This window comes from Calonectris borealis, chromosome 2, assembly GCF_964195595.1.
Source record: "Calonectris borealis chromosome 2, bCalBor7.hap1.2, whole genome shotgun sequence".
In the NCBI taxonomy this organism is placed as follows: Eukaryota; Metazoa; Chordata; class Aves; order Procellariiformes; family Procellariidae; genus Calonectris; species Calonectris borealis.
Window position 1 is genome coordinate 91,878,478 of NC_134313.1, and position 22,859 is coordinate 91,901,336.

At 40.2% G+C, this 22,859-nt stretch overlaps 1 protein-coding gene across 5 annotated transcripts in view; it reads right to left on the reverse strand.

Annotated features, from left to right (window-relative positions):
• DROSHA (drosha ribonuclease III) overlaps positions 1–22,856 on the reverse strand; it is a 76,300-nt gene extending 53,444 nt beyond the window's left edge. For 3 of the 5 annotated variants that reach the window (XR_012672445.1, XM_075142503.1, XM_075142506.1), the window contains exons 1-11: positions 22,788–22,840; positions 19,238–20,095; positions 19,075–19,134; positions 15,931–16,023; positions 14,733–14,964; positions 13,675–13,816; positions 9,909–10,063; positions 6,763–6,843; positions 4,074–4,160; positions 3,880–3,966; positions 763–834 (exon numbers count right to left, since the gene is read on the reverse strand). Coding sequence is in view for 4 of the 5 variants with exons in the window: in XM_075142503.1 (XP_074998604.1) it covers positions 763–834; positions 3,880–3,966; positions 4,074–4,160; positions 6,763–6,843; positions 9,909–10,063; positions 13,675–13,816; positions 14,733–14,964; positions 15,931–16,023; positions 19,075–19,134; positions 19,238–20,088 (1,860 nt within the window). In the remaining variant the exon portion in view is untranslated. Of the gene's footprint in view, positions 1–762; positions 835–3,879; positions 3,967–4,073; positions 4,161–6,762; positions 6,844–9,908; positions 10,064–13,674; positions 13,817–14,732; positions 14,965–15,930; positions 16,024–19,074; positions 19,135–19,227; positions 20,096–22,787 lie in introns of those variants that run through there. The other 2 variants (XM_075142505.1, XM_075142507.1) reach the window with 2 other exon arrangements.
• Positions 22,857–22,859: the final 3 nt, after the last annotated feature.

The window sequence follows — 22,859 nt, forward strand, 5'->3', positions numbered from 1 at the left end:
ACAAGATGTGGAGACAACACAGCAGATTCAGTAACAAGAAATGAATTGCTTTGATCACATTAATCTTGCTGAACTCTTGCATATATTTTGATGCTGTTGAGCAACAAAGAGAGAGATAGTTAGAAAGAAAAATGTAAATATATGTGACTAAATTAAACGCTGATACTATCTTTGTAGTTAATATGCAGGAGTGTTTCTGTACCTACTCGTGCTGTTCCACTGCAGCAATTTACTTCACAAACTGGCTTCACCAGGGATTAATTTGTAATAAAAAAAAAAAGGTTATGAACTGAATGTGCTTTGTTTGTATCCACCGGAAATTTGTTTTGGTAACAGCTTATATTAAGCACTGATAAGCAATCTTCACAGCTTCAAGCTCATGATTAAGTTTCAGCTCTGCCACTGACTTATGTGGTCCTGGCAAACCAGCACCTCCATATGCCTTATTTTTGTCATCCGTGAAAGAAGGATAATGCCTAACTCAGCTTACAGATAAGAGTACCTGACATACATTGTATATAACTTAAAATGAAAAGAAGCTATGGATATAAGCACTTCTTACTATTTGATTTTAATATATGATAGCCTAGGTAGATGGATTTATGCTAGTATCTGTGAGTACAAGTTCCTTTTCAGCCATTCGTTTAGAACACAGCCTGTCTCTTAGAGACTTCACGAGATGGGATTCTAAAGAGTTTAATCCATTAAGCATATCAATAACTCATAACCCACTCTGACTTTTTGACTAATTATCCTTCTTACCTCAGGCATCATCTCCTCAATGAAATGAATTGTATAGTCAATGTTAAATCTGATTACTTTGCAGAGAGGAATCTGGAAGGAAAATAGAAATTCAGCATGAAAAACTAAACAGCATCAAATGTATAGTTAATGCAATTTTGTATGCAAAGGTATTACTGTCTGCTGAAAAAGGCACTTACTAAAACATGGGGGATCACGCAAAGACAGGAACACAAGCATGTGCAAGAGAAGTAACAGTTCTAACTTTCACCTCTGTAATAACACAGGGCTGACAGGAGGGATGGTAAAGGGAGATTAAATAATGCCATCTACTGGAGATGAAATTTTGTTTAGAAGAAAAAGCAAAGCTCAGTAAACCCGTACCTTCTCTCACTTGTGTATCTGGAAGTGAATTTATTTTTGGCGACACAACAAGTCAGACTGATACAGTGACCTGAAGGCAAGGTGGTTTTAGCACACTGCCAATTCTGTTAGCTATACTGGCTTAAAATATGGCTTTAAGTCATAGCAACACAATGTAAGAACTTGAGGATAAATTTCTATGTTTACACTAATTCAATCCAATAAATATTCTCAGAAGTTCACTCAACTAACTAGTAAGACAAACACCGAATTCCTTTTTTTCACCTTTGAAAAAGGGTTCCTTTGTTTGCGAAGTCCATGGACTGCTGAAGGTGTGTGTTTGTTTGTTTTTTCAAATAGGATTTTTTAAAGCAAAAATGCTAGATTTCTAAAAACCTACAGAAATGCCTAATCCTACCCTACACATATACAGCTCTTATCAAGTTTTACTATTCACTGGCCTTGCAAGCATAAAGGAATCTTAGAACAATTCAATGGTCTGTGAAAGTGAGGCAACCCAAGGTTATTTTCCATTGATAAGCACACAAATAAATATCTGAACATTGCTGCGGTTGCACTGAAATCAATGGGCTTAGCAGAAGTGCAATATTCTGCTTGCATCTTCTTGCAGCCCACTGTCAAACATTTGACTATTTTGTCTACAAAAATCTGTTGATATGTGCATGATAAATGAAGGAGCTACACCAAACTATCAAACAAAAAAATTGCATTTCCTACAATTTGATACAATATTAAATGTGAATACAAAAATAAAAAATCCTTGGAAGTCAAATGTCCCATGTAGAATCTGAGGAGAGGAAAACCTGTCACACTGAAATCAGCAGGACTTTTTTAAAAAAGAAAAAAAAAATACAGGGAGTGTTTGCTTACTTTCTAACATGTAAGTTCAACCAGGAGAGGATATTCTGATTCAGGAACTCAGTAGCCTGGGGTATTTTTCTTTGTATTGAACAGAAAATGAATGCTTAGAGAAGTGACGACAACCAAAATCTCAATGAATTAGAGTTCCATGAACACAAGCAAAAACATAGCAAAGTAACTTGGTACTATAGAACTGTTTTGGTAGTTACATTAAGAAAATTACAATTTCTCTTATGACTGTACTAACCATTTTCCCTAATATCTGACCTACTCAATTACTGAGTAATAGTAGTAACAGTAGTAAGACTTCTAACACTGTCCAAAGCTATGACTTAAAATTACAGAAATTTGGTTCATTCAAAGATGTTGGTGTTCAGATCCCTATTTTTGCTACCCTTTGCTACCTCCCTTTTATCAAATATGTTCCAAAATGTCTCTCAAACAGCAGTTTTTATGTTGCCAAAAATCATCTCAAGACAGCAAGAGACTCCTTCCAAAGGCCTTTATACCTGTTAGTAACAGGAACTGACAATACAATGTTGCTTTGTATTCAACTCTGTAAAAAAGTAATCATTTGCTGCTGATCAGTTCTCCTATTTGGAATGAGAGAAAACACACATGCACTTTACAGTAAGAGGAAGGTCAATGTTTTCCCTAACTACTCCTGTCAGAGAAGAAGAGTTTTCCTTGTACTCTGTATATGAAAGATTTCCATTACTCTCTGCCTTCCTGTCATGCAGTAGACACAAAAATTATAAAGATAAGGTAGTCTTTTTACCCTTTTAATGGGAGTAAAACAAAACTGTTCCTTTTTGCTCGCTTGCAAAGTGAAAATGTAAAGCCTCAGAACAAATCTGCCTTGAACCCCAAGGCTGAGTTAATGCTACCTGGCAGGACCGCTTCACACTGCAACCCCACAGGCTGAACTCTATTCTCTTACTGACTTCTCATCAACATTACAGTCCCTTCCCCTGCTCACCAAAAGTAAAGTGTTGTCATATATATTATGCAAGCAAACTGTCACAAAAAAAATGCTGTCTTCTCAGTGCCTCTCAGTTCCAGTATTCTTACATCCCAGTCCTGTACTGATAACAATTCTTATACCGGGTTTTGGCATTGGTGGTGTAGCTAGTAATAGGTATAAAACCAAGGAAACAAACCAACCCTACAACATTTGAAAAAACAGTTCTTGAAATATCAAGATGACAAAAGAAATCTTCAAATGTACCGAAATAAAGTATTTGCATATTTTTCATTCAGATATGGCTAACTCAGCTTATACTGGAAAAGCAGGGCATGCAGGTACCAGTCGTGTCCTTTTCTTGTTATATTTGCTTTCAAAACATAAAATTAATTGCCTTTAAATACCTACAACTTTTAATAAAAATCATAACTTGCCTAGTTCCTGAAGAAGCTGAACAGATGCTAGAAAGTAGTGGATACGTCTAGGTAAGTTTTTAGAAGAAAGAAGTCTCTTTAGAGTGGATCTCTGAAAAAAGTCCAGTTGTCACTTAACAAAGGGAAAACCTTTTTTTATTGTTGTTGCTCTTTTTTAAACTTTTTCAACTTAACAAACCTCCTCATCCAGTTTAAATCCAATTAACAGTTTTAACCATTTATTCCATGGTTTATTTCACTTCCAAACTGTGAAACATGTAAACACACTACTTTGTTGGACATCACAGTCTCAGGCAGAATTTGAAGACAATGCTTACCACAATTACTCAAGAAAAAACCTGAGACTCATTAGCACAAACGTCCTTCCCATGGTCCCCAACGCTGGCGAGATGTTTGTAACATACACGTACTATTGTTTTAGAGACGTTCTACTACAGGGCAGAAACAGCTTGCCTTCCAAACAAATCCCATGTACGTAGCCATAAACATACTTACGTTTGTTAGTGGGGCATGTGCAAACATTGAGAACCCTTCAAAGATATATTCATGGTCATCATACTCAATAACAGTAGGTCTGTCTGTCTAAAAAAAGCAAACAAAACCACCATGGAGTAAGCAAGAAGTAGTACTACTTCCATCACTGAAAACAAAATTAGAGTCCTAGTTCGAATTATTTGTAAAGTACTTACTAAGAAATTTGTGGGAGGCGACACAGTAATTCGATAGTGGTATAGTCTTCCAGCATTGTTGGTCATGGGGCGACATGGTTTAATGGGCTTAAAGAAAGAGATAAGTAGAATTATGTGTAGAGTCAAGGCAAATTTAGATTAAAAGAGAGAATAAAGCATTTCTAATAGCCATGAAAAATGCACTAGCAAAAATTAAATAAAAGCAGGTAGTCATAATTAAGCACTCTGGGAAGAGGGAAAGTGGGGCCTTATCTACATTTTCACTTTCAGAAATATTTTTAAAGCTATTCAAAAGGAAAAACATTGCTGTAATTTTTTCATTTTCCATTTGACTCTCCATCTTTCTTACACACAGCAGTTAGTCGTTTACGTACCAGACTAATTCCTCTTGTATATAAATTTCTTTCAGGAAACTGATTTTAAAAGCTTACGAAAAGGAACCTGGACCTCACATGAGAAGATCTCAAAATATGTTACCAAGATCAACAGGTATCAGCTCATCTGTTTGGGGCAAATCTGGGGCCTGAAGAGAAGGGATTAGTCTATCACCAAGGGGGAGCTCTGGTAACCCTGCTCTGCCTGCCAGGTTGTAATGCCTGCCTGCGAGGTCCAAAGGTAGCCAGCCCTCTGTGCACTCTGATACAACACCAAATGCCTGGGATTCATGTTTTCTTCCAGCTTGTTCTGAAGCAGTCCAGTTTAAAGACCTAAAAATCCTCAGCAGTCAGACAAAACCAGTTTCTCGTATGCCCTACATCCAATTCGCTGCAGTTCAGAGGCTGCCGCAGCCTGTTCAGAATACATCTGTCTGCATGGCAAAAAAAAAAAAAAAATTCTTGTGTATAGGGGCAACCGATACCAGCACGAGTTGGTCCTCTGGTTCAGCTGCAGTGCCTGTCAGGGGCTGGGAGTAGCTGCAGTGCCTGTCGCAGGAGTTGGAGTAGCCGCAGTGTCTGTTCGTTTGTTTTTGTTCTCTTCTCCCTGAGGATGCTATATAAGACCAAGCAGTGTTTGGTAGATACTAGCCAGGGCCCAGCACAGTGCGATAATTTGTGCCTCTTTGGAATAACCACGGCGGTTTTTTTTCAAGCATTCTATCACTTCATCAGGATCCTGTAGTTTAGGAGTAAAGTTCCAGACCACTGGGGGTGAGAAGTTCTCTAAGTACCTGCCTGCATTCTCCCACATGCCATGCCACCCGTGACCATCCAGCCTCAGGGCAGATCTCTGGGTGATGTTTTTAAATAGTTGTTTAACCCTAAACAAAACCTGATATACATTCAGGAGACATAGCAATAGGAGCACGCTGGCTTGAACATCCCAATGATATTCAAAATTCCCAAGAGCTATTGTAACTAGCCTGGAGAAGAAGGGGAAGGTGAAGGAAGGTGTCTACCCTGTAGACTGGCCTTCCGAGGAGAAGAGATAAAAAGTGTAATTATTAATAGCTTCCGAGAGATAGCTCCCGAAGCACGAGGATGACGGCAGTGCTGAGTACAATCTCACAACCAATAATTTTATCGTACCATAAGCCAGTGTTACACAGTACGGCAAAGCAATAATCTTAATCCACCTCCCAGAGGTGATAAACAACATATAAATACTGATAAACAGTATATATGGCAAATAAGATGTTACATAACACAACTCCAAGAACAGATCCAACAACTCTGTGAGCAAATAAACCAACATTGTGACCTGCAACTACTAAACTGGTATAATGAATGCTTATAACAAATTTGTTTTAACACGCTCGGGTCAGATTTGTCGTTATCGCAACCCTTCGGGCCCCACGTTGGGCGCCAAAAAGGACCGTTGTGGTTTAGCCCCAGTCAGCAGCTAAACACCACAGAGCCGCTCGCTCACTCCCCACCCCCACAGTGGGATGGGGGAGAGAATCGGGGAAAAAAAAAAGTAAAATTCGTGGATTGAGATGAAGACAGTTTAATAGAACAGAAAAGGAAGGGAAAATAATAATAATAATAATGATAATAACAACAACAACAACAACATATAAAATAAGTGATGCACAATACAATTGCTCACCACCCACTGACCAATGCCCAGCCAGTCCCTGGGCAGCGGTCACCACTCACCGGCCAACTCCCCCCAGCTTTATATACTGAGCATGACATCATATGGTACAGAATACCCTGTTGGCTAGTTGGGTCAGCTGTCCTGGCTATGCTCCCTCCCAGCTTCTTGTGCACCCGGCAGAGCATGGGAAGCTGAAAAGTCCTTGACTAGTAACACTAGTTAGCAACAACTAAAACATCAGTGTGTTATCAACATTCTTCTCATACTAAATCCAAAACACAGCACTATACCAGCTACTAGGAAGAAAATTAACTCCATCCCAGCCAACACCAGGACACATACTCATCCACTTGAAGATGGTAGATCTTTGACCACAAGTTCTTTTTTATTAATGTAATTGTGTTTCAGAAACTTTAAAAAAAAAAAACTACTCGAACTAAACAAATACAAGCAAAAGTTTTCCATAGTTTTCAGGCGGATTTCATTACTGGTATTACATTTTAAATATGTGGTTACACAACTAAGTGATTTAAAGTTGCACAGGAGTTTTTACTAAGTCTGTAAATAATGGGGAAAAAACCTCAAATCAACCCAAGTATGAGTTTATAGCAGCAAGTTTGTATTCATAATTGCAATTCTTAGAATTACTTACCTCTTCGCCAGGATAAATGCCATGTCTTATTCCTGTTCGTCGGGCTTTAGCACTGCATTTGCACAAAGGTCCATCATTCATCTGTCAAAACCAAAATAGGATTCTGTTTTTATTGAAAAATGGTTTTGGAAAAGTATGTTGGTTTTAATGCCTGGAGTGCTGATGCTTCTAAAAGCCTGTCACGCTTAGATTAAGTGGATGTTCTTAAGCCAATAAAACTGAAAACAGTATAGACTAATGTAAGAAAACTGCACAATAGCATTAGAACTTCATCACTGTTTCAGAAGCACAAGATGGAAAAATGCTCTCAGCAGAATTGTACCGCTTTACTATCATATACATCATTTCCATTTCTTATACATACAAACAGCACACTGTCTGCCTAAAATGAAATTCAGGTCCTAAACATGCCCATGCAAATATTTGCGTGCTGAAATCTCCATGTTCAAACAGTTTCACTCAGTTCACTGACTGAAATCCTGTCCCTGATTAACCCCTTCACAATGTGGCAAGGCTATCATCAAAAGTATGCAAAGCAGACCATTTGAAGATTTTACTTTAAAGAAGTAATGGGAACACTTCAAATGCATCCTGTGAACAGATCAGTAAAAAAGAGGAAGGGGGAAAAAAATATCCACTTCAGTATTCTGTATGGGTGCATCAAGTAGCTATATCAAAAAGGGTCATTGCACATGGTATAAAGGTAGTGTCTTTCCTTTCACTTTTATGACCAAGTTCAAGTGCAGACTATCAATTACAGCAATACCCTAAAGCTTTCTGCTCTTAACATCATGCCCACTGCAGAAATCCAACAAAAAAAGCCCAGAACCAAACCACAGAAACAAATGAAGTTCCCAAACCCTAGGCTTTAATGGAGTTTTCTAAAGTTTGAATCCAAGAACTGAAACATTCTTTTTAGATGTAGAAAAAAAACAACCACCTTGCAATGCAATACAAAAACCAGCAGAACTTTCCATGCCATTATAAGCAGTCTGAAAATGGAAATAGCATTCATGGTGGGGCTAAATAGTATCATCAGCAAATAGATATAAAGAGAAGATACTTCAGGAAGCAAGAACCACCAAACTGCTGCTAATGTAATCTTTAGACAGTTGGGAGAGGGACGCAACTTTTTAGTTTTGATGTTAATTCTCTGAATGTTAATCTCAGTTTCTTCAGACTGGCACAGCGCATACATGCAAAGGAACGTAAGAAGTCGGGCACTTCTCTATTCCTTTGGGAACTTAGTCATGCAATCTTAACAACAGAGTGACGTGACAGCCTTTCGTTCACACATTTCTTTCCACACTCTGAGATCCTTGAGGAAAGTACAGGCTCAATGAAATTGAATCATGCTTATAGGTAAAAGCATACTTCCTCACTGGCTTATACAGCCACAAAACAGAAGAGACTTAAAAAATGCAGTCAATAGCAAATTGCTCATCACTCCCCACAAAATAAGGGCCTACTGAGGCTATTAAAATAATCATCACTTATTTTGGAAAATCTCATCCTTAATTCTTAGAACTGTTCAGCACTAACACTGCCTCTGTTACATTAAATGCACAGACCGAAACTGAGGGAGATGTGAAGTACCTCTAGAGCCCAGGACTTGAGAAGCAAGTCAGATACATATCTATCTTGTCCCTAATGACATAGCTTATAGCAAAAAATGCAGAAGAGCAATCGTGAAGTGATGATAAAATGATGTTGAAAGATCACAATTTTACATAAACTAAGACAATGGCTTCTAACTTCCTCTGGCCAACAGGGCAACACAAACAAGCAGATAACACTTGCAAGCAAAAGGCCACTGTGGTGGCATCAGCTTTAACAACTTATTTTCTCGCAACTGCCAGCACTGCTGGATTATCCAAAGTAACAAACACGCTACTTAGATTGAAGGATTGGGAAGATACATCCTAAAAATCTAGTTCCATGTCAGACGGTGTACTTGTACGTGCCAGTTGCACGGCAATTGTTCCTGTTTTATGTAGTGATAGTTAGAAAGCATTCTGGCATACCAGATAAATACCTAGGAAAACTTCAAATGTTTTCAAATAAAATCTGCTCAAAAGTAGTACAGCGCTGACAAGCTCACCATGATCTGATTTCAGCCCCTTCAAGAACAATGAAGAGTCAGTCTCAAGAAAGTTTTTGGGAAAGAAAGTTTTTCAGCAGGAAACTCATAAACCACACATTCCTGAATCTATTCGTCCTACAATTATTCCACTTCTTTTTATTTAGCTAATATTCTGGCTTAGAACATTACTTTGAAGCGTGCCCAAGAGTTACACAATTTTTTCAGTTAAATATCTAAACAGTTCGCTAATTTTGTTTTCCATACAAATAAAAACAGCTAGCTATGCTCAGTCAAATTATTTTTTTTTAACTAGAAGCATAAATATGAGTCTGTAATAGAATATTCAACAGACCTTTGAATTACCACAGTGGCAATAAGCATTGCAGTATCTCTTGGCATTATGATTTGTTACATACTAAACTCATGCATCACATAAAGTGCCAGAAAAATAAATTTACTGAGATGCCATTTGACAATGAGTTAGAAGAGACTGTAAAACATTTAAGTAAGAAAGATGAAGATGGCAGATTTGCAAACAAAAACTAGTCTTCTGTGCAATGTATACATTCAAAACAACACTTCATGAGCTCAGCAATTACATTTAATGAGAACTATCATCTCCATGCAATTACAAAAGAACCATTAGACAAGAAATTAGGAGCATTAACCACATATTTAAAACATTATTTATCATTATGAGCTGAGAGCTTTTAGGTGAAAAATTTGTAAAGGAGGTAAACATGCCGTCTTTTCTCCGTCCCAGAATTCATCTGTATACTTTTATCTCAGGGCTAAGAGGACAGCGTTAGTACACTGCTAGCAATTCAGGTTTTATTAACACTGTCAGACATGATTTCAGCTGAATAATCTCCAGGATTCATGAGCTGGAACCACACTCTTGAAATCAAAAGTGAAGTGCTTTGAAGAAGATGAGAGAGAAAAGAGGGTTAAAAAATGCGTATTGAAATAGATGTCACTCAGCATGTTTGACAACAATGCAGAATTTCAGGTCTACAGGGGAGAATGACTTTCAGACACACAGTACTTTTTCCTCTCACCATACCTGTCCTGGATCATTGTACCACAGTTCTTCATGGAGACGATCAGGGTGTGCTTTTTTACGCTTAATTTCTGCAATGACGTCAAAAACTTCGGAATCTGAACTGCTAGAGCAGCTGCTGTCATCTTCAGAGTCACAGTCTGAGTCACTGGAGCTCTCTGATTCAGACAGAGAAAACAAAGTCAGCTGAAAAACACTTCCACACACTTTCTTCCCCAGTAGCAGTGCATTCTTTAACATGACATAACTAACTGTCGCATACTGAAAGTTATTAAAGTTGTGCACGATGTTCACACTAATGAAAAGAGGGAAGCAACTGTATTTTTAATTAAAAATGACAGCAAATGCTATGGATATTAAATGCCTACAACAACTGCATCTGTTTGCATGCATCAGATTGCTGTTTGGCTGTCCACGAGCACCACTGATCAGTTGTAGAAGAGTAATTTCAGTTACTTGACATTAAAGATTATAGAGTTATAACCAACACAAGTATGATCGTAAATTAAAAAAAAAAAAGAAAGAAAAAGAAAAAGAGAGAGAAAAGAGAAAGAATACACATAAGGTCATTAGCATGAGCTAAACAGAACCTCTTGTTTAAAAGTTAATTCTGCTTGCTATGAGCAAAGTGCTTATGTCTAGCTTAATTTTATCTAAAAATGCTCCTGTCTGTAGCATAATATTGTCTATTTAAGAATTTCACAAGAGCACATATGGATAGAATTATTATAGAACATGTACTGTTAGACTCATTTTTCAAAATCAATTATTTCTAATAAATTCATTATCGCATATTAGAAACCACAGACAAGAAGAAAATCTGGAACTACTAGCTGAATGAATCCAGCCATTTTTTGGAATCCCTGTTCTGTGAGTTTTCCTCCTTACTTTTTTTTTTTTTAAAAGACATTTTTCTTTGTATTAACTGAAACAATTTTTCTGATATATCAGAGGGGAGAACAATGCTAAAGAACAAACAAACAAACAAACAGAATATAGTCTTAGACTTGTTAAAATGTCTCCTTTGTGGTCTTGTCAAAGTAATGTTAATAAGTGTTTGCACTTAATTAAAAAAAAAAAAAAAAATCAAACCCACAAAAAACCCAGAGCCCAATCTCGCATATCTCTAACCTCCTGTGGTACTTACAAGTGACTCCGTTTCTTACGTATATAATCTTACTCATTTCCACAGATGATCTTAGCTCCAAATTAAATAAATGCCTTCATAGCCAAGACATATAGCACGAAGCAAGTAAGGTTTATTATTCTTGGAAGGAGGGATGCAAAATTTCTTCCTTTCTAAGTTTTGACTTAAAAGAAAACATGTTACTACACTGCCAGTGCTTTGAAATACTGTGAAACTATGGTTTAAAATATGTGTATTTACTGAATACAAGACTCTCCTTAGTTAAAAGAAAAAGAGGGAGAGAGAGAAAATAGAATAGAATCATAGGATTATAGAATCACTTAGGTTGGAAAAGACCCTTAACATCATCAAGTCCAACCATAAACCTAACACTGCCAAGTCCACCACTAAACCATGTCGCCTCTTTTAAATACCTCCAGGGATGGTGACTCAACCACTTCCCTGGGCAGCCTGTTCCAAGGCTTGACAACCCTTTCGGTAAAGAAATTTTTCCTAATATCCAATCTAAACCTACCCTGGTGCAACTTGAGGCCATTTCCTCTCGTCCTATCGCTAGTTACTTGGGAGAAGAGACCAACACCCACCTCGCTACAACCTCCTTTCAGGTAGCTGTAGAGCGCGATGAGGTCCCCCCTCAGCCTCCTTTTCTCCAGGCTAAACAACCCCAGTTCCCTTACATGCTCCTCATAAGACTTGTGCTCCAGGCCCTTCACCAGCTTCGTTGCCCTTCTCTGGACACGCTCCAGCACCTCCATGTCCTTCTTGTAGTGAGGGGCCCAAAACTGAACACAGTATTCAAGGTGTGGCCTCACCAGGGCCAAACACAGGGGAATCATCACTTCCCTACTCCTGCTGGCCACACTATAAATGAGAGAATATTACTAGTAAAATATGCTTCCCCCCCCCCTTTTTTTTTTTTTGTTAAATCAAGATGTATTTTTATACAGTCCATAATTCAGCATAATGTGTTATTAAAATACGTCCTTGGGACATACGGTTTACATAGGTCATATATGCTCAGTTGCAGTCAAGTTTTGTCTGAATGTGCATACACGTATATTCCTACAAATATTCACAAACATTTGAATTTTAAAAGTTCTCTGGTAAACATTAATTAGTTGTATAAACCTGATTTTAGGTGCAAAATGAGTGTGGGACCTGTAAGAGTAAGCTGGAATTCTGAAAGACCAATGCAGAACTTTGGGATTTCATGTACTGAAATCAGCCTTTCATGATCAAAAAGTGCTTTTCAAGTGCATCACTATCTCACTTACAGTACACAATTGCTGCTAACACAAGGCAGAACAGAGACAGCATTTACTTAAGTACAAAATAAGACAAACTATTAGACACTACAGAAGCATGGCTGTAGGAGAAGCCGGCACAGACACCAAGTCAGCCCAGGGGACCAGTGCAAACGCAGAGCCTTCGGGTCCTCCAGAAAGACTGGAAAAAGAAACACAGAGAAGTTGCTCGTGGCCCTATATTTTAGCCTGGAGCAGCAAAGGAACTCTTATTGAGGAGATCCAAGAAAGTGAAGCTTTACACAGGTATGTTGAATGTAGTAGTTTTGTCCTCGCTTCATTAGCACGAAAATGTACCTCCTGAAAAACCCTGCAGTTAACTTTGATAGTGATTCTTGAGTGAATTTAAATATGTGCAAATCTGCTGTTCAAAAAAAGGTGTTTCCTTTACAAAAGTGAATTCACGTTTTATTTAATGAGTTTATTATTTTTCTTTCATTTGTATTGTATCTTTTTATACTGCCCGCATGTAACTGACCATATCCCCATATACCTACATTTCAACTTTAGAATTTTTGATATGTGATTTTTAAAGAGTTACTAAGCTTAGATATGAGAGTTTGAAGCAGTTCAACAGGCAGACACGAAGCACCAGTTAAAAAGCAAGCCCATAGGAGTATCTAAATTAATGTGACATGCCTAAGAATTTCTTGAACTAACACAACTGACTGAAAAACACACTATGAAACACTGAAATACTGGAAGTATAATAAGAACTAACAGTTCTCACAAAACAAAATAAGAAAAACAGCTTTCACTGACTTCTGAGTAGACAAATAGCTGATACTGCTAGCAGACTTATTTCACTGCAAGAAGATCCATATGGGCAGTGCATAACAAAGCAGACAAACTACATTTTGAAAACTGATACATCTGCTAAGATCATAGTAAGCAGAGTTGCACAGCCAAAATACAATCCAGAAGACAGATGAACTCAGTGCCATAACAAGCAGTCATATGAGTTTATCACCACTACTCTTACCTCCTTTTCAGAAATATAAGACCAGGAGCTCCTCAAAGCCTCTTGTGTGCCATGCTTTGGCCTATCTGATCATGCTCAGGGTGCTTTCATGCCATGGAAGAGACTTTAGCAGAAGGCAGTGCTAGATACTCTCCATTTTCCCTTAGGCTTTCTGGCTAAAGAATCTAGCTCTACTTCAATCAAAAGCAACAGTAAAGCTCCCATGGATACGCAACAGAAAGGAAGGATTTAAAAAACAAATATTGACCTACCAACATTATTAAATACAAACAACTGCCAAAACCAGGTTAACTACAGATTATTCCATTTCAGAGCTTTGTCATCATTTCTGCCTACCTAAATCTTCATCCAGTTTGGTCTTTGGTGGCTCCCATGGTGGCCTGGCTGCTTTGGCCTTTGCCTGTCGCTTTCCTAACTCCTCGTCAAACTTCTCATACAGATCTCGGAGCTTGCTTGTTCCTACCACAGTAGAGTCCCCCTGTTAATTAAAAAACAGAAAAACAACAACAACAAGAAGACAGTGTTGAAATAGCACATGAACACAACATGCACCAGCATTTCACAATGAAAAGCAGGGGTGGGGAGGGGAAGATGGATCTCAGTGTAGTTCAATGAAATGTGGAAATACTTGTTAAGGCTTTAGCATACCATTACATTGTTCCGTCAGATGAATTAGCAGAGAAATTACTTCATTTGCTGGTGCATTATCATCAAACCTTTGGCCTAACAAAGCAGAACTACGGCTAAGCATATTTAGTATAGCTCAGCACTGATTTTTAACAGGTTTAGAAGAAACAGGAGACCTGTGGAAGTATTTTGCAATTAAGAAGAATTTTATGACACACAAGAAACACAAAGCTCAGCTCATTTTGTTGCCTGCTTTGAATCACCATGAATTCACTCTCCATGTCATTCTCAAAAAAAACCTCACAACCAAACAACCACAAACAAAAAAAAAAACCCACAAAAAACCAGAAACCTCCCCTGCTCTATCACTATTCCACCAGCAAGTGTTATTACCAAGTACAAAGAATCCTGACTTCCTGCTTCTGTACAAAACTTCTCCAAGGTTGTGGGAATATATGGTGATTGAGGCATCTTTGCTCAAATACAGGTATAATGGAAAAAAACCCACCCTTCCCTCCTGGAGACAAAAAAGTACCCCTCTTCCATGTACCACTAATCTGAATGAAAACAGATAGAAGAAACTGATGAAAATAGAGAGTACCAACAAATAAAACCCTTAACAGGGTTAGAAGACTGAGATGGTTGGGAGGAGAGAAGGATTAAGTGACACAAAACATGATCCTGCTGAAGGGTTCATATTAATCAAGTAATCAAATAATCAATAAAGGACTGTGTTCAGTAATTTTAGAGTTCTCTCACAAACATACCACTTGATCCATAGGGTCATTGGAATAATAGCTTTCAGAATGGGTACAGCGAACCCAGACTGGCTTAAGTAATTCCTCATCTTCCTCTTCGTTTTTTTCAGATGCATTCTCCTCTGATTCTTTGTCTTTGATAGCAGTGTAATTTTTCTCTTTGCTGAAGCTCTGGTTCTCAGACCACCTTTCTCTGTCCTCCTCCCATCGGGGTCTCTTTCTCTCTCTGCTTGGAGACCGGCTTAGTGGGAGAAAGCAAAGAAAGCAATTCTCTTTATTATTTTAACCGTGACACTTTTATAATAAAAATCAAACAGTTTGCTTCAGATCAGTACATCATTCTATCATATAAACCACAGAAAAACCAGTTGCCTCTTCCTGCTTTTAACTTGCCACAGAAAGAGTACTTTGTAGTTCTGACCTAATATAAAAAAATGACTTAAAATTGAAAGTGTTTTTGTATTTTAAACCTTATTAAAGAATTAGAATGAAAAATTATATGGTATTTTAGATTAAAACTCCTACCTGCATTCTAGATTACTTCCTTTTAATTTTGTTCCAAAGTTAGAAACTCATCACTAAAAACTAAAAGCCATATCACTCACAACTAAAAGTTACAATATAAAGAAGTTTTAATACATAGCCCACAAACTATTTGCATGAGAAAAGAGTTAGGGTTTTATTAGAAGGATTATCTCTAACTCTGGTACTCCTTTGCACAACACAACCTGTGATATTCCTTATGTATTGCAAGACTAATGCTGTCAGAAGCGGAATGTAGGAAAACTACTTTTTTTTTTTTATCTCCTCTGCCTACAAAGCCAATAATGTTGCACTGATTTCAACTATCCAGGATTCAGAAGGATTTTTTTTTTTATATCAATATAAAAAAAAGCTTCTAAAAGATGATCTAAACATAGTATGACTTTACATAATCTTGGTACTTTACAGACTGGAAGCAGATATAAGAGGAAGTCTTTAGGACACAGCAGCGAAGCCCTTTCTCCAGAGATTAATCCTGTTTCTAACTCTACAAGGTCTTGAGATAACTGGTATCTGCATGTATATGCAGGTAGTTATAAATTTAAAACACTCATTTTTTCTGAGTTTCAAACCAGGACTAATGCACATATACATGCACAAAAACTCACATGCGTGGATACTCAGAGCCTCAAATACACAAGAGACCGAATGTAACCTTCCTTACCTTCCTGCTCTCTTGTAATCTTTTTTGTAGGATCTGTCTGGGGATGGTGATCTTCTGCTGTCACGGTGCCTGTGCCTCTCCCTCTCCCGCTCCCTTGGAGAGTTCAAAACATAAGTTAAATGAGAAATCTGGCGTTTCATACATTCCAAAAGGAGCACAGAAGTAGGCTGAGATCATGCTATGCAAAACGACACACATCTGCTGACTGCTAAAACCCCAGACATTCTTAATGCTGACCTTCCAGAAATTTGTAAAAGACAGTCACCCATCTGCTCCGCCTTTGTCATAAAGCCATCTATCTCACCATGACGGTTAATTCATACCATACAGAGGTAACTTCTATAAACTCACCACAGGACTTGTGGCCATTCTTCCTCTTCTGTTACAAATGGTAAAGGGTAAGATTGTTGTATCTTTAACCATTCTTAATGCCTCAAGAAAGGGAAAGAAAACCTATTCCATGCACAACAGCTTTGTAAGCACAGCAGTCATTCAAGTGTTTCAAGCAAGCCCTCCCTTCCTGACAGCCACCTCAAGCACACACAAAAAACTGATAAACACAGAAAATCTGCATCTTGCTGAAACTATCAATCTCATCTACAAGACTCAGCTTGACATACACATAAATAACTTGACCACCCCAACATATTTCTGGGGCAAAAGAGTTTTAAATTAACTGAAGGCTTGGGTAAAAGGACCTAGGGGTGTTGGTCAACAGCCAGGTGAATATGAACCGTCAGTGTGCCCAGGTGGCCAAGAAGGCCAATGGCATCCTGGCCTGTATCAGAAACAGTGTGGCCAGCAGGAGCAGGGAGGTGATCGTGCCCCTGTACTCGGCACTGGTGAGGCCGCACCTCGAATACTGTGTTCAGTTTTGGGCCCCTCACGACAAGAAGGACATGGAGGTGCTGGAGCGTGTCCAGAGAAGGGCAACGAAGCTGGTGAAGGGTCTGGAGCTCAAGTCTTATGAGGAGCGGCTGAGGGAACTGGGACTGTTTAGTCTGGAGAAGAGCAGGCTAAGAGGAGACCTCATCGCTCTCTACAACTACCTGAAAGGAGGTTGTAGCGAGGCGGGTGTTGGTCTCTTCTCCCAAGTAACTAGCAATAGGATGACAGGAAATGGCCTCAAGTTGCACCAGGGTAGGTTTAGATTGGATATTAGGAAAAATTTCTTCACCAGAAGGGTTATCAAGCACTGGAACAGTGGTTGAGCCACCATCCCTGGAGGTATGTAAAAGACATGTAGACATGGTGCTTAGGGACATGGTTTAGCGGTAAACTTGGCCATGGTAGGTTTACAGTTGGACTTGTCTTAAAGGTCTTTTCCAACCTAAATGATTCTATGAAATTACTGTGTACATGAGGCAGCAAAGATCAAACATGCTGTTTTCACACTCTGCTAACAGCTGACAACTCGTTAATCCACAATCATTTGCGTATCTGTCAAATCTCCTAGTAAATGAGTCTGCTGATACACAAGGAATTATAAATATGTGCCTCAGCTGGTTTGGTGGGCTAACAGAATGAGTCAAGATCATTTATGAACATATATATGTATGTTTTCATATCCATAACATGAAATAGAATGCAAATTTACAAAGCACAAAGTTCATATAAATTATCTATTGCTCTTCCCCACACCCATTCACCCTTCTCTGCCTGTGCCTTGTTCAAGCATGGATTTCAGTCTTCAGAGAGAGCATATTCTATGCTATCTGATTTGCCTGAGAGATGGATACTGTGCAAGAAAACACACTTAGGCCAGCAAACAATTCTCATTAAAATAAGCAGATACATTAGCAAGTAGACCTGGAAGCTGTTGGCCTCAAGCAGTAATCCACAAGTGTTTGAGAAAGAAGCTACTGAAAACATGCATTTTCAAAACTTAAAACTGAACTTCAAATCTAAACAATAAATTGTGAAATTATGTGGCAAATATTTGAGACACGTACAAAGGGCAGAAAATTCCACAAGCTCATCATACAGAAAAGACCAGTGCTTTAATGGCAGTTGCATTCAGTTTTAGGAAAATCCTCTTCGAAAATCAAAGTAAAGTTACTGAATGTGAGGGTAGGGTTTTTTTGTTTGTTTGTTTGTTTTTAATACAGCTGTTCTAAGGTTCTGCAACTAAATCTCTGCATAACTAAATCAAAGTCCTTCATTTCCACAGGCACTGTGTAATTCATGTTTCACACGTGACATAAGAAAGCTCAGAGCTTCTAAAATTAGAGCATTTGGTCCAGGTGCCCTGATAAATATTTAGATACTTAGCTTTCCAGTATCTCTCTTTGAATATTCTGACCGAGATCATTAGACACAGAAAGAGCCACCAAGAGAGCAAATCTAAGACATCTGAAAGATTTAACTGATAATGGTTTGCTCTAAAACACCACACAGCAAACTGCATCAGGTCAGTTCATAATTTGCAAGCCGTTTGTGTCTATGAAGCAGAGGGACAGAAACTTCATGATACATCCCAAAATAAGCAGTCCACACTCATGCATCTGAATCATAAGACGTCAACATAGCCTACAACTTGCTTGCTGATTTCTTTTAATTGGCGTACACTAATTTTCACCTCAGTCCTCTCTTGAGATCACAGGCTGGCTTGCTGAGGTCTTCATCCTGAACAGAATCCTACAGGCAGGTCTAAGCACCCACTGGGAGGTCCCATGAAGCCTGCATACATCTGCGCTGGCGTCCCATGAGGATGAGGACAGAGCAGGATGGAGAACACTGCGCAACATGCTTTTCACTAAGACACCTCACTGCAGAGATTAGATACGTGCACCTATCAGACTATAAACCCCTCCAAGTGCTGGTTCTCTACAAATACAGGGCTTACTGAAAGAAAGATCAAATTCAAGTAACACCTGGATTACTAACTCTGGTACCTAAATCTTGTAATTTGAAGTGCTGACACTTAACTGTTTGTAAGGCTCAGCTTTGAACAGTCTTTTGCACAAAGTTGTGCCAACTCTAATGCCACATGTGCTAAGTTTCTATCATAAATACCCATGAGAGTAGAGCACTACTCAGCAATCCACTCAGTTTTCAAACAAGAGCTTCTTTGTTTCCAGCTATCTCCATGGACAAGGGCAACAAGTCTGGCAAGCTTGCAAAGGTGAGGCAGAAGCAGTGTACCTGAAAGATGTCAAAACAGTAGCTCTTTCCATCAGACATGAGTACTGGCTACCTCCCGAGCTAGAGGGAAAAGCAAGGGTGAGGGAAGAACATCGATGCAAACAAGTACTACAGGGCAACGATGACAGCTCTCCCTCTGCAGGCAGAAGATACCTGAAGTTACCTGTTACGCTCGTAACTTCTGTGATGAGGCGATATCCTTCCTCTGTCATAATCTGTCCGGTGCCGACTGCTTTCTTGCCTCCTCCTGTCTGGACTCCGGCCTCGATCCCGACGATCCCCATGGTTAGTAGACCGATGCCTGTCACCGTGGATGTGACCGTGTTCACGATGTCGGTGCTCATCATAGTGCTTGCTCCTCTCTGGAGAACGTCGTTCACTTTGCGACTTCTCTCCCTGGTACTGACCCGTGTGCCGAAAATGGCTGCTGCCGCCACTGCTGTTGGTAGTGCTGCTCTGAAAGGAGCCAGAGTTGTGCTGGTAGCTGTTGAAGTTAGGTGGTGGGAACGATTGCTGTGAATACCCTGCAGAGTACACAGGCTGGTAGTTGACTTGCTGCGGTATGACTGGTGGGGGGGGAGGATGCGGTACTGCGGGAGGAGGCATCATGTAAGGAAAGCTGCCTTGCCCAGCAGGAGTTCCTGGCACAGGAGCATTGCTAGGATTTGGCACTGGCGGAGGAGCGGGAGGGAAGCACGGAGGCACTGGGAAGCTCTGCCTCATCTGGTGGTTTGGAAATGGCGGCCTCATGGGACACTGGCTGATGGGATTTTGTGTGGAAGGGGGCACTGGAGGAGGATAGGGCACAAAGTCTGGCCTGGGAGGCATGTAACCGGTAGTTGGAGGGTTTGAATAGGTTGTTGGAGGGGCAGTTTGCTGGTCATACTGGTATTGTACGGAGGGCTGTTGTGGGTGAAGCTGCCGTAGGTTTTGAGGGCGATAGGTCTGTGTTGAAGTTCTTGCTCCCGGTCCCCCCTGACCACGGGGACATCCTCGCCCGGAATGGAAAGACATGGCTCACCTTTAATGAGGAAAATAAAAAGTCCAGTGTCACACAATTTTTGCGGGAAGTCCTTAATGCATTTGCAGGAACTACTCCCGAACTACTGAAATTACAGTTTCTGCAATTTCCTTTAACAGAAGCAGTGAACGATGTCCACCGTCTTTCACTGGGAGCTTTGTGCTCCTTGGACCTCTAGTACAGGTCATTTATGCCCTTTTGATTCCTTTAAGCCTCTAATCCATGAAAGCGCTCTACTGTCTTTAATCCAGAACCCAAACTGGACCACGCTCTCTGACTCAGGGCACTGTTAATTTCAACAAATGATTGATATGATGACTGGCCAAGGATACAAGCGCCTCTACTAGTACTCACTAGACACTTTGATATAAAGCCTTCAGATACCCCACACCAAATAAACCACTCATTTTAACAACTGCAATTGCCATCCAAAGTCCCATAAGGAGGAGCCCTTTCTAGAACATGATTCTAAACTTCAGGCAGAATACTAACACCTCATTGCAAGTTACCTGGTCCAACAAATCATGTAAATTTTAAATGAGATAGTAGAAATTTACATTCACGATTGAGACTCCAATTTAGTAAAGGACAGAATTCAACAGATATTTCAAAGTATTTTAAGTTAGGTAGGTATATTTTTGCAGAATGAGAATCTTGCAGGTTACAGAAAAAAATTTATGTGGACTGTGCTGTTACTCCAATTTCATTGAAATAAATGGTTCCCAAAAAATCCCTCAGCTTCCTGCTTGGCCGTTACCTTTCCAGCAATTGCCACTGCTTGAAGTAGGCTTCAGTCTTGCTCAAAACTATGCATGTATTTAATGCATTGTATTAACGTTTATAAATGAAAACCACTGTGCTTCATTAAAGTTAAAATTCATTCTTTAATTACAATGTGAAGTTTCAAAAACTGGAAACAAGGAAAAAAAAACTTAAAATTAAATTAAAAAATCATTCACGGTGTCTTGGCTGGAATGGAGGAAGAGGAAAAAAAAATTAGTTATGCAGTTGCAGAACTCCAATCCTGTTTTCCATAAGGGCAAGGGAAAGAAGGAAAGGAGAGACACACATAATTGGAAAGATCACCAGATAAAGAAAACAAAACCTCCCTTTTATTGAGGCTTTGCTAATGCTGAAGTACACGCACAGAATATTCTCCCACGTGCTACCATCAACACGGCCAAACTGGACTGCTCAGAGCACTGCTTTCAGCTGCATTCTGGTGCCAGTGCTGCAAAAGATGTAGCTTGCTAAGAGACAGCAGACGACTTCTGGTGAACCAGAGGGAGAAAGGAAAAGAAATTAAGGAGGAAAGGACAGACATCAAGAAGGAGGAACCAAGAGGACCCTAAGTCTCTCCTTACACACGTAGGGCTCAGTGGAAGCCACTAGAATTGGTGGCGGTGGCATTCATTCCCTCTCCAGAGCAACCAAAGGCCAGAGTAAGTGAGAATCCCACATTTCTAGGAGGCAGCAGCCATCATGGTAAAGCCACTTGTTCCTTCCAGTCAGCCTGTGCCTGCTCAGTACCATCCAACTTTGTAAAGGCTCTCAAAAAGAAACAAAGTCCATTTTCTTTATTTTGTCTGGCAATAATGCAACCTTTTGTCATTATTAATTCTAATCCATTAGATGCTGAATCAATTTTGCTTTAGTTCTCCAGTCATGATCTTACACAGCTCAGGCTTGTAACAAAAAACTGTTTTATACTTTGCTGACATTTACATACACATTTTATTTAAACAGGCTGAGCTAAACTCTTATTACCTTAAACAAACTAACGCGAAGGCCACTGTACTGCAGTGCCTTGCCTTTAAGCTCATTTCTTTTTAACATGTCATAGGATTCAAACAAAAGGTCTTGTTTATCAGCTCTCTCTTAAATAGAGCTCTAAGACTTCCCCAACACCAGAGAACCGCTCTGCTTCTACCACCTTAATTTCACTGCTTCAGAATGCACAGAATCACAGCTGCAAAAAAAATACAAATATATATATATAAAATTATTTTAAACACCCAAATTATTTTAAAGCTCCCCCTACTGCAAACTTCGGTCACGTTCAATTTTCATTTAAATTTAAATAAGTTCAAAAACCCTGAAAAGGCCAAACTCTCCTTTTCCTGTCACCTAGAAGAGGAACTTTATTGTGCTGGTGGAAACCATCACACACAAAGGTAACATCAGTGCCTTAAAAAAGTCCGCAAAAAACTCTTCTCTCCCTGCAGACACACAGCTGAGGGCAACAGGGCACTGAGACTAAGCCACATCCAACCACCGCCTCCCAACGGTCTGTAACGGCCTCCAATGGCCACCAAAGGGTCGGCGAGGAGACCGATACCCGGTCGGCCAAGCTCTGCCGCGCTGCCCTCCCGCCGCACGGCCCCGCTCCCCACACGGAGAGGCCTCCTCAGCCGCAGGCCGGCCGGGCGGCTGCCGCGGGAGGCGCTGCCGGCAGGGGCCGCCTGGGCCCCGCCACCCCGACCCGCACCAGCACCGAGGAGCTCGCCAGCACCGGCGCCGCCGCGCCCCCATCCCCCCAGCGCCCCGGAGACCTGCCCCCGCCGCCCGCCCTGGCTCCAGACCCCCACGCCGCGCAGGGGACCGCGGCACCACGAGCACAGCGGAGCGGCCTGAGGGAAGACCCGGCCCGCCCCGCGGCCTCCCAGCGGGCAGCCGGGCCCGCCAAGCCCACCTGGCGCCCCGAAGCCGAGGCCAGCCCGGCCCGCAGCGCGCCGGCTCCGGAAGAGGAACGCGGTGGGAGGGC